At 42.1% G+C, this 18470-nt stretch overlaps 1 protein-coding gene across 3 annotated transcripts in view; it reads left to right on the top strand.

The window, feature by feature from the left end:
* The first annotated feature begins 384 nt into the window (after nucleotides 1-384).
* PIK3CG (phosphatidylinositol-4,5-bisphosphate 3-kinase catalytic subunit gamma) overlaps nucleotides 385-18470 on the top strand; it is a 36488-nt gene continuing 18402 nt past the window's right edge. The window contains exons 1-5 of one of the 3 annotated variants that reach the window (XM_064142509.1): nucleotides 385-990; nucleotides 7401-9416; nucleotides 10981-11046; nucleotides 11151-11376; nucleotides 17446-17549. In XM_064142509.1, coding sequence (XP_063998579.1) covers nucleotides 7413-9416; nucleotides 10981-11046; nucleotides 11151-11376; nucleotides 17446-17549 — 2400 coding nt within the window. In that variant the 5' untranslated portion in view covers nucleotides 385-990; nucleotides 7401-7412. Of the gene's footprint in view, nucleotides 991-1172; nucleotides 1953-6059; nucleotides 6148-7400; nucleotides 9417-10980; nucleotides 11047-11150; nucleotides 11377-17445; nucleotides 17550-18470 lie in introns of those variants that run through there. The other 2 variants (XM_064142511.1, XM_064142510.1) reach the window with 2 other exon arrangements.

Below are 18470 nucleotides of genomic sequence, written 5' to 3'. Positions count from 1 at the left end.
TACTACGTCCAGTTTTGTGCAGCGCCTTCCAGAAACAATGTGGCTCATTTGGCAAGAGCTCGTAGGCAAGCTACAGGTCTAAGGAACATGGCCTAAAAGGAGTGAGTCAGGACAGTCCAGATTGGAGATGGAAAAATAGCAAGAAAATGAGAATTCAGCACCTTGAATAAAAAGTGGCTGGAACCACTGACCCACCCAACAGACCCACATAAAAAACCAAGAGGCTTAACTTGTAGAAGTGGACATTTAATAAGACGTCATGAAAATCTTTTCCGAAGGAGAAGGCTGCCACACACTGTAACAGATTGCACATCTCCGGGAGTTTATGAGGACACCTTCAACTAATCTTGTCCTTGCTTTAGCACATGGGGCTGGATGGGCTATCAGCAGCCGCCTGCCGATGGGCATGTCAGCGTTTGGGGCTCCTGCCCTATGAGGAACTTCCTGAAGCTACTTCCAGCCTGTACTGACACTAGGACAGGTCCTGCGTGCTTTGTGCTGGCTAATGACCACATGAAGGCTGCCGTGTTTTATCCTGTATCCCCACTGCGTCTGATGCGGCTGGACAGGGCCAGTGAGTTCCGAACCGCAACAAGGTTGCCCGCTGCCGCCAGGAGGCAAGGCCCGGCACCGCGCTCCGCACACCCGACGGGCGTCCCAGCCCCGCGCCGGCCCCTTCGCTGGGCCCCCGCCTTGTTCGGGGCAAGGAGCCCGGCCCTAGCGCCCGGCTTGGCGGGCCGCGGCGAGGGCTGGGAACAACGGTGGGGCCCGGGGCCAAGCGCCCCGTGCCGCGGCGGGGCCGGGCGGCGGCGGTCGAGCGCGGCGGGGAGGCCCCACGTTCGGTTCCCTTTTTTGCCCGGCGTGTGATTGGCGGCGGCTCCGGAGCTGCCTACTTCCAACCATGGAGCCTCCCCTCCGGCCGCCGTCCCGCTCCCCTTCCTGCTGAGGAAAACACCTGTCCGAAGCCGGGGCCGCTGCCGCGCTGCTGCGGTGAGTAGCACCGTTCCGGGAGCCGGCGAGGTTCTCTAGCGGAACGTGCCTCGGGACGGCCCTGGCCGAGGCCCGGGCTCGCAGGTGGCGCCGGGAGCGCAAGACCGGACCGGGCCGGGCGCGGCTTGGCTTCCCATGGGGGGCAGCGGCCGGACTCGCCCGGCGGGCGCGCTGGTGGCCGCGGCCCCGGCTGCCTGGGCGGGCTTGGCGCGGCGATACTTGTTCTGGTGCGGCGAAGACTCCGCGGCGGGCGGCGCGGCCCGGCCGCCATCCCGAGGCGCGGAAGGGCAGAGCGGGCGCGGCCTCGGGACCCGGGCGGTGGTCCGACGGGGAGAGGCAATTCTAGGTCCCGCTGCGTCGTGCTGCCGGGCCTGGCGCAGAAGCGGCGCGTCGGCCCGAGGCCTTAGCAGGCCGCGTGTGAGTGACTGGAGTCACTGCTGCGTGCTCCAAGGCAAGGGTTGAGACCCCGTGGACTGCCCGTTCCTTCATTCCGTGCTGCCTTGGACCTGACGTACGTCCTACTCCAAAAAAGACTTAAAGGTTTGATGCAGAAGCTGCTGAGGAAACTGTTAGTATGTTTTAAATAAAACAGTGCCAAGTGAAGAATCACACTAGGTGGTCGCTTTTCCCTCTGGCCGTAACATCTATGAGTCAGCTGCGCTGCAACATAGCTTTTAAACAAGAAGTAACTGTATTTCCTCATGCAACAAAACCAAATCCTGTGTCTACCTAATACATGTAGAGCATAAAACCTTCCTTCACCACGAATTACCTGAAATAACAGCTGAGGGCATTCAGTATTTGTTTGTTGGTGGCCATTAAGTCACACCACTAAAGATAAGTATTTGAACATGCAGGCACAGTTTGAAAGGACAGACTGTATCCAAGTAGCGAGTGTGGCTCTGCAGGAGCCATAGCGGCGATCTCTATGTCTTCAGGCTCCATGAAGAGTTGGTTTAAAAGTAAATCACCATGACTTGTATAATGTCAGCTGGCCACAGCTTTGCAAAGTTTCTTACCTGTGTTTTTGGAAACAGATAGAAGTTACTGTTTGTTCCAGAAGCACTTCTGAATAGATACGTTGTGTAGATACCAAACTATGCTAAGATCTGTAGTGAAGACAGAGGATCCTGAAAATATTACAGCTATAAGAGCCAGTCACATCCACTGTACAACCTCCTGGCAGAGATACTCATCTGTATCTTCATCTTTTTGATGAAGAATGTGACTGTATTGTTCCTGAAGTTTACTTGCTAATGGGGGGCTGCACTGATTTAATTCATATGGGAGCAAGTACTTGCTGGAAGATTTGACAGAAGAACTGAGTGAAGCAGTTGCTTTAGTCGTGTTCATGAGTAATGTGCTGTATGTTGCCAACTTAGTGCAGCAGCGGACTGTTGTAGCTAGATGTATTGTACCTATCTAGCAAAAGCAAAGTGATTTCCTGTTACAGGAGAATGCTGGCAAGTAGTTGCAGTATGCTGCTTGACAAACTTTGGGTCATGTCATAGGTGGATTTTAAAAAATTGTCTTAAAGTATGAATCTTTATAGATTATTATTGTATTTGCATCATGTGTGCAAGAGGCGATTCTTACTCTGATAGAGAGTGCCTGTTCCAGGTTGTGTGCCTGGGAATGAGCTGACACTAAAGTGAAAAGATTTTCATATGGTAGGTTAAACCAGAAGCAGAAAGACATGTAGGATAATAAGAATAATTGGCAAAGACTGAACTGGTAAAATTCTAAAGAAGCATTGATGTTTGGCATATACCTTGATTTTTTTGTAGCACAACGTTTGAAGTAATTCATGATACCACATTGTCTTTTTTAAAGCGTCTTTCAACTAGTGTTCTTAAATCCTTTAACAAGTTTAGTCAAGAGTTTATCTCACGACTGAATTATGTTTCAGTCTCAGTTATGCTAAACTGCACTGGCTTAGTTCCTTTCCCTTCCCTACAACTCCTGCAAGTGACAAATCAGATTAAGGAATTGATCCAGCTGCAAATTTACCAATTTTTGTTGTCATAATTATGATCCATTTGCTGACCTGAGCCTTGAGATAGGGGCATGACTGGAAACAAAGGCAAGCCTGTTTGCATTTCTTAGTTATCTTTTACAGGCTCACCTCCTCCTTCTCTATTGCACCTCATAAAGATTCATGAACTAGTGGTAGGATGGTTCTCCTAGTACAGAGAATATGGGGTTAGAATTAAGTTGTATTAGATTCACAAACAAAAAAGAATGAGTTTTTTAATATTTTTTTATGGTGGTGTTGTTGCAGTATGTGTATAAATTATTTTCAGTTACAAATATCCAAGTTTTCTGATATATATGCCTGAGGAAATAAGGTTTTGCCATGCCTGCACAAGCATTAGCAGGAAATAGATACATTTTGGTGACACTTTTGTGTCTGTAATTGCGGAGACAGATTAGAGACAGTCATCAGCCCAATAATTGTCTTCTGAAGCTGATGAAAAGGTCAGAGCTGAACTGAAGATGGAGTTGTGCATCTGGATTGGATTGGACTGTACTAGACATGGAAGGTCACAGTTCAAATGAGCATGGGAGAAGACAGTCTTGTCTGGGCTGTGACAGAACTGTCACAGATTTTGCATTGTATCTGATGCAGTTTGTGAGGGAATACTTAGCACCTTTCACAACATTACAAATCTTTTAAAGTGGGTGAACATGTCAAACAATTACATTAATTGAGTAGTGTACAAAGTAGGTCTCTACTGCATGAGACAGAAATGCTGCTCTTGATTGTCTTGGTGGTCTTGATCAATAGAGTAGTGCTAGAATAGCTCAGGAGATGGAATATTTGTGTGTATGAAAAATTAATCATTATGGCAATATCATATGGCAGCAAGATGAGGACATTATAAATTGGCCTGTTTTCTTAGGTCTATCAAAATCCAGTTCAAATTTACTTAACGTGGTCAGCAAAACAGCATTTAGATCAAGGAATATTTGCAAAAAAACTGATAGAATGGTCTGTATTACACATTTTAGAATTTGCACTTAGAATACAGACTGTGCAAAAGCATGGCAAAGTAAAACTCTTCAAAGACAGGGAATTTCAAACTATGAGTTTTGCAAACCACATTTTATCCATCAGTATTGTTCCTGTTCCTACACATCCAGATGCTTTCTCTTTTTACATGAATCTGACTGCCTTCTTCTCCTCTATAATTTTGGATCCTGCTGGGTCGTTGTTGAGGTTGCAGGTGCTCACGTTTTCCAGCACTCAAAGCTTTTTCATCCGAGAGGAAAGCAGTGCCAAGATCCTGAAGAGACTGTGGTCGATGAATGCTGACAGTCTGCCCAGGCACAAAGGGACAAGTGCTGGAGATGTCTTGGCCAAGATGGGTAGATTTTGTGACAGAGAGAAAATGTTCAGGGCAATTTCACTTCCTTCAGAGTTTTCAAATACTAGCTCAGAAAAACCTGGGACAGGGTGTGCTTTTGGCAAACTAATTTCTGGAGAAAAAATGGCTGCAAATAGAAAGCAGTCTTAGCTGCTTAGCAAAACGGTGCTCTGAGAAAGAACTATGTCTACAGAGGAGGGTTGTGGTTTTCTTGACCTGGCAAAGTGTTGATTTTTGAGTTTATGAATAGCATGTTGGAGGCAACTAAGATGCTATTAGAATTTTTTTTTTGCCAGTACAGCTTCCCCACCTCCTTTTAATAAAGAAGGTGTCTTGTGAGATAGGAGGTTTGTGTATGTTAACACTTTTTTTGAAACAACCATACCACTTCTCTGTTGCTAAAAGAACTTTCATTTGTTTCATATTTTTTTTTCTCCTTCTCAAGAATCTTAATTTTTGTAAGATGTGTACTGCTTGTTGCTCTTCAAAGTCATCTGTATTTTACTGGAAAAGTAAACATATATGTTGAGGTTTATATGATTAGGATTTTTTTCCCTGCATTTCCTTTCTCATTTGTGCATGTTTTCCTAAACCTTTTCCTGGGGGAATTTTACATTAGTGTGATGGTTTGGGTATTACTCGCCCCTCCACACTTAAGAGAATCACCCAGATAGACTCAGCTGAGCTGGAAATTGAAATGAAGCTTTATATTTACAGCTTGGCACAATATACAAGCAGATATTTACAATATATACAGCTATATACAGAAATATACAAGTTAAAAAGTAATGCAGAAGCATAACACCCCTCCCAGAAACCAGAGTCACCAGCAGGGGCTACCAACCACCTTTCCACCTCCTTTCTACCCCTCTACCTTATCCTAGACTTTGCCTTACATTCAGGGTGAGTTTGGAGAATCGGCCAGGGGGGTTAGGAAGCAGACAGATTAGTCACACAGACAGCAAGGTAGAGAGAGAGAAGGAGGCAGCCCAAGGCCAGAGAGCAACCGTGTTATCTATATTTGTGCTCTTGTTTTTATACATCTCAGCAAGCCTATGAGTGAAATAGACATCACCATTGTTTCCTTTTCACAGCCTATAGTCCTTCTCACTAAAATATTCCAGCTAGGCTCAAACTAGCTCAACTGGTAAAGGAACAGTTCTTCAGGTTGTAGTTAACCAGAAGAACTAGGGTTGAAAGTCCATACTTAAAATTGTTCCCAAATCATAAGGTATAATTTCTAGTGGATTTCAGTGTTTGTAGCTATAAATGGACAAGCTAAAAATAATAGGAGGAAGATTGCAGTTCTATTGCTAAGGTTATCATAGAAGATCTTTGGCAGATATTATCTTAAAAAGCACTAGTGAATTTAAGTAGGGAATCCTCAGGCCTATCACCATGAAAATGAAGAAACATTGCAGATGTAGTTGTCTTTTATAAAGTAGTTGAACTAACCAGAATATATTTGTTTTAAAATGCAAATCCTTTATGCCTGTGTGTTAAAATTAAATCTGTTGTACAATTAGTGTATTTCTGCTGTTGTAACAGGAAAAGCATACTGACTTTTTTTAAATGGGCAGTCAGTCATATGTATATTCAACTTGGTTAAAACTTCCTTCCTGTTAAATGCAGCACTTCCTTTGCATGTGGATATAAGAGCAGGCAAGAAAAGCAGAACAGCTTAAACAAAGAACATTTTTATGTGAATGGCCTTCCTTTGAAAAATAGGAACCTCAGAAGTTAAACAAATGAATCATCTTCAGCAATTCAGCCTTTGTTTTATAAGCAGGTAATAGTTCTCTATGCTTTGTCAAATATAGAGGTGGTGTGTCCACAGTTGCTGCTTTACAGACCATGAAAAAATAATCTCAGTTAGTATACTATTTTGTTTTAGTTTAACCTGTTATATTTTTGTCTTCTTGTTTTGTTGTCTGCATTCTTGCATTGGTTTTATTTTTTCCAGCAGTTAGAGAAAATGCAAAATGTGTTGTCTGGAGAAGGTGTTCAGTACGTTTCTGTAACTTAGCTTGTGTGAGCACGCTTAGTCAGCACTGCCTTCCTCTTTCACGCTCTCAGTGAATAATTTCCACTTCGGTATTATTCAGTGGAGATAGGCTGAGAGCAACAATAGTTTTTGGTTACTAAAAACTGATAAGGTAGGCTGCTGGTGCTTGAAGTTGTTTAACAAGTGCTTTAGGTGTGCATTGATGTATAGGGTAATAAATCAGCATGAGCTTAAAAATTTTTCTCTGTAACAAACTAATAGTTGATAGTGTCTGCTTTCAAAATGGGTGGATGTTTTCAGTCTGGTGAACTGACATATTTAAAAGAAGCATATCTAAAGATACTATTTTTTAATTTAGGTGCACATTAAATACCTGTCTTCAGAAGTAGTCCCTGCCTTTGAATCCTGAGAGTATTTTGCGGTTTACTTCTTACTTCTTGCCACTTAAAAAGAGAGACAGAGGAAAATGGAAATAGGTTCATTTCTGTCCACTGTGCAAATAAATTGCTTGTTACTTTCTATCATTGCTGGAGCTTAGTAGGATTGCTTCTGCTCATATACCAGCTTGTCTTTTGCTTTCTATGAGAATCCACCTCTGTTAATGTCAACAGCATCAGAACAAGTGAGGTAGGAGAAGAATCAATGCTAAATCAAGCAGCAACATGAACAAATCATTGTAGTCAAATTGCTTACCCTCAGTGAAATCTGGGAAGACTATTTAAAAAACTAATTATTTAATCATTGGATATTGTGGTTTGTTGAGATTGGGAATTTTTTTGTTGGTTTGGTTTGATTTTTTGGGTGTGCATGTGTTTGTTTCTTCTTTTCTATATTTGGTTTTGAATTTAATTGGTTATGTCTGAGGTGGTTCATGTAAATCAAGTATTAATGACCAGACATTAAGGGAAGGGGAAATATGAAAAGTGTGTATTTACTAGGATTTTTACTGGCCTGAGATTTTAATTAAAAGAGTTAAAAAATAAGAGTAAAGAAAAATGTAAATGAGAAAATAATTAAATATATGCATGTTTTGCTAGATTTCTTCTGGCATGGAGTTGGGGGATTATGAACAGCCTGTTGTTATGAGAGAGGAAAACAAACGAAGGAGAAGAAGAATGAAACCTCATTGTACATCAAGTAATTTGTCATCAATGGAACTGATATCCATTGAGTTCATCTTACCTACAAGCAATAAACATACTAAAGTACCAGAAATTATATTACTTGAAATAGCTGGCAACTGTACAGTTGAGCAAATGAAAACACAGATTTGGATGCATGCAATAGAGATGAGTCAATCTACAGACTTCTACCATGCATTCACCCCAGATCAGTTTATTCTGCAGTATCAGAAGAAAGGCCAATGGTATGAAATTTATGATAAGCATCAATTATTACAGACATTGGACTGCATACTATACTGGAAAGTGTTACAGAAAAAGGTAGGCAAGATCTATGTTGTCCAGAAACAAAAACCATCAGAAGAAGTCCTGGAATTTCAGCAGCAGCTTAATGACTTAATTGGTTATGATGTCACTGATGTAAGCAATGTGCATGACGACGAGCTAGAATTTACCCGTCGCAGATTAGTCACTCCACGAATGATAGAGGTAGCCTGCAGAGATCCTAAATTGTATGCTATGCATCCATGGACTACATCTAAACCACTCCCAGAATATTTGTTTAAAAAAATCACTAATAACAACATTTTCATAATCATACATAGGGGAACAACTAGCCAAAAAATTAAAGTGTCAATAGATGACACACCTGATATGATTCTCCAGAGCTTTTTCACAAAAATGGCAAAGAAAAAGTCTTTGATGGACATTCCTGAAGATCATAGTGAAATGGATTTTGTCCTCAGGATTTGTGGCAGAGATGAGTACATTACTGGAGAAACACGAATCAAAGATTTTCAGTGGATAAGACAATGCCTTAAGAATGGGGAAGAAATCCACCTTGTCTTAGACAATCCCCCTGACCCAAATGAGGATGAGGTTCAAAAGGAAGAGTGGCCCTTGGTTGATGACTGCACAGGAGTTACAGGCCATCATGAACAATTGACAATAGATGGAAAAGATCATGAGAGAGTCTTCACTATCTCTTTGTGGGATTGTAATAGGAAATTTAGGGTGAAAATAATTGGTATTGATATCCCAGTTTTACCAAGAAATACTGATCTCACCGTGTTTGTGGAGGCTAACATTCAACATGGGCAACAGCTTCTCTCACAGAGGAGGACTTCATCAAAGCCTTTTACTGAGGAGGTTGTGTGGAATATTTGGTTGGAGTTTGATATAAAAATAAAGGACTTGCCTAAAGGAGCACTCCTTAATCTTCAGCTATATTGTGGCAAAGCACAGGGACTGTCCACAAAGACAAACCTTCAGTCACATGAATCTCCCAGCTCTGACTCAAAATGCAAAACTCAGCTTCTTTATTATGTAAATATTTTGTTGATAGATCACCGCTTCCTGCTACGAACTGGGGAGTATGTGCTCCATATGTGGAAAATTCCAGGCAAAGGGGAAGAACAAGGAAGTATCAATGCAGACAAACTCACATCAGCAACTAACCCAGATAAAGAAAACTCAATGGCTATCTCCATTGTGCTGGACAAATACTGTCACCCGGTTGCCTTGCCCAAGCACAGGATAACATTAGACTCTCAAGGGGATAGGACACGAGCTGAAATGCCCAATCAACTTCGCAAGCAACTTGAAGAGATCATAACGACTGACCCACTTAATCCACTTTCTCCTGAAGACAAAGAACTGTTGTGGCACTTTAGATATGAAAGCATAAAGCACCCCAAGGCCTATCCTAAGCTGCTTAGCTCTGTGAAATGGGGGCAGCAAGAAATAGTCGCCAAAACATACCAGTTGCTAGCTAAAAAGGAGGTTTGGGATCAAAGCACTTTAGATGTTGGACTCACAATGCAGCTTCTGGACTGTAATTTTTCAGATGAAAATGTCAGAGCAATGGCAGTTCAAAAACTGGAAAGTTTAGAAGATGACGATGTTCTTCATTACCTTTTACAGCTTGTGCAGGTAAGGTGTATTTGCATTCTTGAACTCTGCCTCCCAGGAATATTTGCATTATTCCATCATAATTCCCATTGTAGTAGGTCTAGTTAGTAATCTCTAGTTTTGAAGTTGTCAGAAAAAGGGTTGCTAGGACTCTGTAATGAGATTAATTATTTCTGGGAAATTCAGTGAAAGATTGTGGTTTTAAGCACAGTAAATCACTGCTGTTTCGATTTAAAGTGCTTTATGTGTGTATCTGCTAAACGAAGTGTCGGGAAAGTTTAGGGTTAGCAGTTGTACAAGAAAATTGGTTGGTTTGCATCATGGTGCTTGAGTTGGGCAGCCTGTCAGAGGCAAAGTCATGTCTGATGGCTGAAGGAAGGTTCTTCCCTGCAGTTCTTCCTGGTGCGCACATCCTGTGAAGCAAGGAGACCCAGGTGCTTTTCCACACCTGACAGGGCTCTGGTTCATGCATGGAGGCTGTTGCCCTGCAAAGCAGGAAATATTTTTTTTAAAGACTCAGAGGACAAAATTGGCTTCCCCCCCCAAAAAAGGAACTGTTGCAGCAGGGGAAGCTGCAGGATGGGGCTTTTAATCTCCCCAGAGAGAGCCCAGGTTCCCAGGAAAGTGAAGTTTTTCAAATTCTGCTGCACATCAGTAGTGCTTTAAACAAAGCATTTTTAGCTTTGTCCTTGCTTGCCTGAAGATTAGGCTCCCCAGGCAGAATTTATGCACTTCTCCATTAACCAAAGGAATCGCTGCAGTTACCTCATTGGGCCTCCCACATAGCTGTTGCTATGTATATGCTTGGCTTGTGAGCTTTTGCTGTCTACATGTAGCTCAGCGATTTTATGTGCTTTTGTATCCAAATTAGGAATTTGAGATGGTGATTGGTTGATATCATAGTGTCTGAGAGAACAGGGGAAATACTGGGGTTTATTTTCCATTTGTTTCTGAAATTATTTCTTTCCAGGAAGTACAGATCTGGAGAGATTTAAAAGGAATGAATCTCTTTTAACAGTAAATTACCATGGCATGTACATGTATACCTTTTCCCACCATTAATCTAGATACAACTCCCCTGTAAAATTAATTGCTTCTTAACTGGTGAGGAACTTGCTTGAGAAAAAAAACCACATTTGAAGTGGACAAGTTCTATGGCACAGTCCCCTATCTGGAAGCATGGTCATTTTCTGGTAGACCAATTCACTTGGTTATTGGAATGGGGGAGAGAGTAACAGCAAAAATAGCCAATTGTGACACTTCAGAAAAAATATTGACTTTTTTTTTTTTTTTTTTAACAGTATTTTGAAATATCTTTGGGCTTTGGTGGAGAGAAGGGGCTGTTAATAGGATGAGAATAAACACTTCTGTGCTCATGCAGTCATTTAAAACAAATTAAAAGCTCTGGTGAAATACTCCTCTTAATTGTACTCCATTAGTATAGGAGTTTTCTGGAAAGGCTTTGTTATACATTTTCTACTCCTGCAGCAGTGTGTCTCTGGATGTCATTGGCAAAGTGTAAGCTCAGTGGCAAAGTGTAAGCTCAAATCTGTTACTAACTGTCTTCTCTGTTTTTATTACTCAGGCTGTGAAATTTGAGCCATATCATGACAGTGCATTAGCCAGATTTCTGCTAAAACGTGGTTTGAGAGTAAGTACTTGACAATAAAGCAGACTTACATGCAAATTACTGACATGAATAAAACCCTTTGCCAAGAAATACACACTGATTACAGTATTTTTATTTACCTCTAGAACAAAAGAATTGGTCATTTCTTGTTTTGGTTCTTAAGAAGTGAGATTGCCCAGTCCATGCATTACCAGCAGAGGTTTGCGGTCATCCTAGAAGCCTATCTTAGGGGCTGTGGAAAAGCAATGCTACATGATTTCATGAAGCAGGTTCAAGTAATTGAATTGCTGCATAAAGTCACAATGGAGATAAAATCAGTTTCTGCAGAGAAGTATGATGTCACTTCTCAAGGTATGTGTCAACAGGCGTTTTCTCATAGTATTTTTTAATTGTCTTTGGGCGTGAATATCTAGGCAGCAGATTGTTTGTTTGGAAAAGGAATGGATAAAATATTATCAAAAGCCATCATTGTTACTTGTTTTAAAATGCCAGTGTAGTTAATAGTGATTGAACCAATAATACATTGTTTTGTCATTACATCCTGAAAGGGGAAGGATACCAGTGTTATAGACACTCAGTATTTCCTGTGCTTTGGCTTATCTTCTTGTCTCAATTCTAGTTTAAATTTCTTAGTGACTCAAATGTAGCTAATAGAACCAATACAATTATAGGATGCCTTCCCCTCTCCCTGCCTTTTTGACAGAAAGGAATTAGATCTAGAGAGTAAAAAGTAAAACACAGCCAAATAAATAGTCTTAGTTTGATTTGGAAGTTAAAAGAGAGAGCTTTAACAATAAATAAAAGGTATTTGAGGTAGGGGAGTTACAAAGAGGTATAGGGAAGGGAAAACAAGATAAAAATATGTATATATGTATATACACAACCAGATTGATGGCAATGGGTTTGGCCACCTAGTGGAAGGATGGCCACGTGGTAAGACAGAACAGCTGGAACAAGAGTGGTGCTGGCAGGTGGGGAGGCAGGACAAGAGAGCTGGAAACAGTAAGTTCCTCTGTTTTTATAGGGGACTAGACAGGAAGTGGGAGTGGGCTAACCACTACACCTGGAGTAAGGTTCAGACCCACCTCTGGGGAGGAGTCAGGAGGACCTGGGGTCAGGGTCAAGACCATCCCCCCCCCCCCCCCCCCGAAAGTTAACCCTTTACACTTATTGAACCTCATGCCTTGCAGCTGAGAAACAGCTAAGTTTTCGTACCTAACTCTTAGCTTCCATTGCTGAGGAAAGAAACAACCCAGAACACAAATATTAACTGGAAATAAAGAGGAAAAAAGTGGCCCTTGCCAAAGAACGTGGCCTTACTCTAAGCTGTCACTAAAAGACTTGGCAGAAAGAACAGGGAGGAGTCTTGTGCCGTGACAGTAGCTGGTCAAACAGTAATGAAGATACAGAACACATCTTTGAGGCTTTGTGATGTGCTGAATAGGAATTGTGTGAGACACATGGTATTGCTCTTTCTAGTCCTTGTAAGCACTGCTTTAGATGGCACAGCAGAGTTTGGCAGGGCCTGTTTGCCTCTGGATTTTGCCTGCCTTTATTTTTCCCAAGTTCCTCAAGAGCTTTTTTTGTCATTATTCCTGTTACCTGGTGTTGGGAGTAAGCATGAGAACATGTATGACAATATTCAAATTCTAAAAGCTGTAGTGAGACCAGCTACTCCTGCCTGTTCAGCTTGGTAGTCCTAGGAAGTCCTTGGTTTCTGGAAGCCTTTCCACTCTGCTTATGCAGAAGGAGGTGTGGTGGTGTTTTAAAGGACATTTGAAGGAAATATGCATTTATTCTTCTGCATATGATTCAGTTGCAGTTACATTACCATACAGCTTGAGTTAGGGGACTTGGTGAATCCCCATAAAAAACAGTCTTTCTAAACAACTTTCTAAGATTTATTGTAAATTGCTCTATAATCTAAATATAGTTGGTCAGAGTCCCATGTCTTGGGAAGAAGCTTTACAGTCATGCAGGTGCACATGCCTGTAACAGCAGTGGTTTCCATAATACATTATCTTTGAAAGATGTGTGGGCAGAGAAGAAAAGTTTCAAGAGAAAGCAATCACAGTAACACCCACCAGGTTTTGAAGTTAAAGAATCTTTGTGTGTAACGTACAGCAGAACATTGAAAAATGACTTACATAAGTGACATTTTCACTGAATAAGGCTTCCTGAAACTGTGAAATGCCCTACTAATGCTACATCTAATTTAATTTATTCTGAGATTATTAAGGATATGATTTTTCCCACAGGCACCTTTCACTTCCTACATTATAACAAATGCATATTCTAAAATGTCTTCTTTAGCTTATTGGTGGTTTTCTTTCCCTCAGTAATTTCTAATAGTTGTTTATATTGTCAGCTCAAATATTTCAGACTGTTTCATTTCATTCTCTTATGCAGCTTCATGTAGTTCTTGTATTTAGTTTTCTTCCTTTATTATTTGTGGACTTGTAAAAAAAATCACTTCCTCCCTGTTTGGTCCAGTAGTGGTCATGCCATCAAACTGTTCCTTTCGCTTTCTGTGTAATCATCTCTTTCACGAGGAGAGCCTAAGAGACCTGGGGCTCTTTAGCCTAGAAAACTGAAAGGGGACCTTATAAATGTAGATCAATATCTAAGGACTAGAGATCATGAGGATGGGTCTGGCCTCTTCTCAGCGGCGTCCAGTGATATGACAAAAGGCAGTGAGTGCGAACTAGAATGCAGGAGCTTTCACTTGAACTTATAGCAGAAGCTTCTTTACTTTGAGTGTGATGGAGCACTGGAACAGGCTGCCCAGAGAGGCTGTGGAGTCTCCTTTGGAGCCTTTCAAAAATGCACCTGGACATGTTCCTGTGCCTTAGTATGAGTGTTGAACTAGATGATCTCCAGAGGTCCCTTCCAACCCCTACCATTCTATGATTTTAGTATCTTCGCTTATAGTTGAACACTGAGACTAATAATAAATACATTCTTAAGATCATACTAGTACATAGTATGCATACATATAATTGCATAGGATTATCTGCTTTCATCACCAACCTGTTACATGATTTATCTTCCAAGAAAGTATCTCTGCAGTTGTTTCTTCTCTTAAAATGGGTTGCATTTTTTTCTTAAGTCATACAAACCTCCAATTGTTTTAGCAAGTTCCTTCACTTGAAATTTAAAATAATTTCATTCCTACTCTTAAGTAGCTTCAATTGGTTGGCATACAGTTTTCAAATTACATTACATTACATTACAACAAGGAGATTTACTGAATCAAGTTAGGCTTGTCTAAGGAATCAATAGTTACATTTTAGAAAGCTGTTTCATGACCCCAGTTACTACAACCTAGGGGTATTTTGGGTTAGGGTGGGCTTTTTTTTTTTGTGTGTGGTTGGTTGGTTTGTTTGTTTTGTAAAGTATCTTTATAAAGTTTAGAATTACAAACTTCAACAAGTCCACTTACTGGTTCCTGTATCTTGCTGTCAGATTTATTTATTTTTTAACCATGGGAGATACCACATTGGTCACCTGGCACTGCCTTTTCTAAAACCTTTAGGCAGTTATTTTCTGAAAGCTTTTAGGATAGGTGTTAACATTTGTGTTCTGTGAGTTCTCAGGTAATTCTTTTAGCTGAACTTTCTTAGTTTCATAGAAACTTTTGAAATGTTTTTGTCTTCTGGACATCTGCTGGTGATGGGCTCTCACAGCCTAGAATACCAGTCATATCCTGGGCTGCATCAAAAGAAGCCTGGACAGAAGGCTGAAGAAGATGGTCTGGCCCTTCTGCTCTGATGAGATCCCACCAGGACCCCACCTGTGTCCATCTTTGGAGTTCTCATCACAGTAAAGACAAGGACCTGTTGGGCCAGATAGAGGAGGGCCATGAAAATGGTCGGAGGGCTGGAATGCTTCTCCTCTGAAAGCTGAGAGAGTTGGGGCAGCTTATGCTGAAGGATGCTCCAGGGAGACCTTATTGTGGCATTTAAATGTAAACAAACTTTTTAGTAGGGCTCATAGTGATAGGATAGGGAATAATGATGTTACACTAAAAGAAGGTAGATCCAGGCTCTGTTTAAGAGAGACATTTTTTACAATGATCATGATAAAACTCTGGAACGAGTTGCCTAGAGAGGTGGTAGATGTCCCATCTCTCTGAGCAACCTGATCTAGTTGAAGATATCCTTGCTTATTGAGTGGAAATATGACATGGTGACTCTTAAATATCCCCTCCAACCCAAACCATTCTACAATTGTATGGTTTTAGACTTTATATATTAAGTGTCCAGGTCCATGCCTAGCTTTCTCATTATAATTGCTATTTTGCTCTTCTAATTTTTAATCTCCAAAATTACTTGAGCATGTGTGTGCAGTCTCTGCTGTATATCTGCAGTTTCTTTTAGAACAGTACTGAGGTTTTAGTCCTAACTAAGAGTAATACCCAGCATATTGCTTATTCTGCTAACACCTGCTAGCTGAAATGAACATAGTGCATCATATGTAATATGAAGCACACTGTTCTAAGCTGAGGATTCAGAAGCCTGAGGTTTTATGAATTAAAAGATTCAGCTTATATATGAACATAGAATCACAGAATGCTTTGGGGTACTACTGGGAACACGAAAAGTCATGTGAATTTTTTTTCTTATTGGAATGTGTGATTAACAAGGCTGCACTGTGAAACCAAATTTAGAGGACAGGAAATTCAGTTCCTCTGTAATTGAAGTCATTATGATTACAGTATAGTTGCCTTCAGAATTCAAAAGCCATGAATCTGTCAGCAAGGGCAATGAGGTAAGTCAAAATAATGCTGGAGAATGTGAGATACTTTTAAATGCCTGCTCCTTTGGGTATATAGTTCAACGTTTCCTTGGCAGTTATAAAAGCAAAGTAACCTTTTGTATGTTATGTTGTGCTGTGTTTTGTTTTGTTCTTAAATGAAAGGTGACACGTGACATTTCAATGTAACTTCTTAAGTCATCAGAACACCAAGCATGCCACAGTGCTTCTAACGCTGTGTAAATGGCACATGACTTGTGAGGGGCTTGAAGAATTTCACAGTATCACAGTATTATCAGGGTTGGAAGAGACCTCACAGATCATCAAGTCCAACCCTTTACCACAGAGCTCGAGGCTAGACCATGGCACCAAGTGCCACGTCCAATCTTGCCTTGAACAGCCCCAGGGACGGCGACTCCACCACCTCCCTGGGCAGCCCATTCCAGTGTCCAATGACTCTCTCAGTGAAGAACTTTCTCCTCACCTCGAGCCTAAATCTCCCCTGGCACAGCCTGAGGCTGTGTCCTCTCGTTCTGGTGCTGGCCACCTGAGAGAAGAGAGCAACCTCCTCCTGGCCACAACCACCCTTCAGGTAGTTGTAGAGAGCAATAAGGTCACCCCTGAGCCTCCTCTTCTCCAGGCTAAACAATCCCAGCTCCCTCAGCCTCTCCTCGTAGGGCTGTGCTCAAGGCCTCTCACCAGCCTCGTCGCCCTTCTCTGGACACACTCAAGCATTTCGATGTCCCTCCTAAACTGGGGGGCCCAGAACTGAACACAGTACTCAAGGTGTGGTCTAACCAGTGCAGAGTACAGGGGCAGAATGACCTCCCTGCTCCTGCTGACCACACCATTCCTGATGCAGGCCAGGATGCCACTGGCTCTCTTGGCCACCTGGGCACACTGCTGGCTCATGTTCAGGCAGGTATCAATCAGCACCCCCAGATCCCTCTCTGTTTGGCTGCTCTCCAGCCACTCCGACCCCAGCTTGTATCTCTGCATGGGGTTGTTGTGGCCAAAGTGCAGCACCCTGCACTTGGAGCTATTGAATGCCATCCCACTGGACTCTGCCCATCTGTCCAGGCGGTCAGGGTCCCGCTGCAGAGCCCTTCTGCCCTCCAACCCAGCCACATCTGCCCCCAGCTTAGTGTCATCTGCAAACTTGCTGATGACTGACTCCATGCCCTCATCCAGATCATCTATGAAGATGTTAAAGAGGATGGGGCCCAGCACTGATCCCTGAGGGACACCACTAGTGACAGCTGCCAGCTGGATGTGGCACCATTCACCACCACTCTCTGGGTCCGGCCCTCCAGCCAGTTCCTAACCCAGCACAGAGTGTTACCATCCAAGCCATGGGCTGACAGCTTAGCCAGCAGTTTGCTGTGGGGGACAGTGTCAAAGGCCTTGCTGAAGTCCAGATAGACCACATCCACAGGCCTCCCCACATAATTTAGGTATCTGAAACACCCCTGATCATTAATAGTGCAAATTAAAGAATATATCTCTCTTCCTCAAATCAGGAGATCCTTCAGGAAAGCAATTTAAAAAGTAGCTAAATGGAGAAAGACTTTAGCTAAATGATTATGCTAACAAGTTTGATTACTGATAACTTTTTTTGCCTTCCAACTTTTGATTTCATTGTGGTTTTTTTACTTGTAATTGCAGTTATTGCACAGCTGAGACAAAAGCTTGAAAAACTGCAGAGCAGCAAGCTTCCAGAAAGTTTTAGAGTTCCATATGATCCTGGGCTAAGAGCAGGAGCCCTAGTGGTAAGTGTCTTCTGAGCTTCTACAGATCCTTTTTGAATAACATCTCCTATTTGTAAATATGTGCCATTTAATATTTTTTTTACTAGTATTTCACTGTGAATATAATGACACTTCATGAACTCAGTAAGATTTTGTTCCCAAAGCTATCAGCATTTTTCAGATATTATCACAGTATCATCAGGGTTGGAAGAGACCTCACAGATCATCAAGTCCAACCCTTTACCACAGAGCTCAAGGCTAGACCATGGCACCAAGTGCCACGTCCAATCCTGCCTCGAACAGCTCCAGGGATGGCGACTCCACCACCTCCCTGGGCAGCCCATTCCAGTGTCCAATGACTCTCTCAGTGAAGAACTTTCTCCTCACCTCGAGCCTAAATCTCCCCTGGCACAGCCTGAGGCTGTGTCCTCTTGTTCTGGTGCTAGCCATGTGAGAGAAGAGAGCAACTTCCTCCTGGCCACAACCACCCCTCAGGTAGTTGTAGGCAGCAGCTTTTTTTCAGGTATAAAAACGTTTAGCAACCCATAAAATCCTAATCATTAAATGTCAGTTTAGTTTAATCCAGGATTTAACCAGGTAACTGACTTAAAAAAAACAACCAGCCAAACGAAAAAAAAACCAAAACATAAAATACCTGTTTAAAACTGTTTTATCTGACCTGGGTGGTAGTCCAAAAGGACAAAGGAGTCCAGGAAGGCTGGGCTTTCTTATGAGGGAAATCTTCAAGGCGCAGGAACAACCTGTCCCCGTGCACTGGAAAATGAGCCGGCAGGGAAGAAGGCTGTCCTGGCTAAGTGGAGAGCTTTGGGTAGAACTCAGGCAGAAAAGGACGTTCTACTGGCTATGAAAGAAGAGGCAAGCAACTCAGGAAGAGTACAAGGCTCTTGCAAAGATATGTAGGGAAAAAATTAGGGCAAAGTT

Source organism: Pogoniulus pusillus, chromosome 4 (genome assembly GCF_015220805.1).
Source record: "Pogoniulus pusillus isolate bPogPus1 chromosome 4, bPogPus1.pri, whole genome shotgun sequence".
NCBI classification, from domain to species: domain Eukaryota; kingdom Metazoa; phylum Chordata; class Aves; order Piciformes; family Lybiidae; genus Pogoniulus; species Pogoniulus pusillus.
This window is presented reverse-complemented; position numbering and strand designations above follow the sequence as displayed.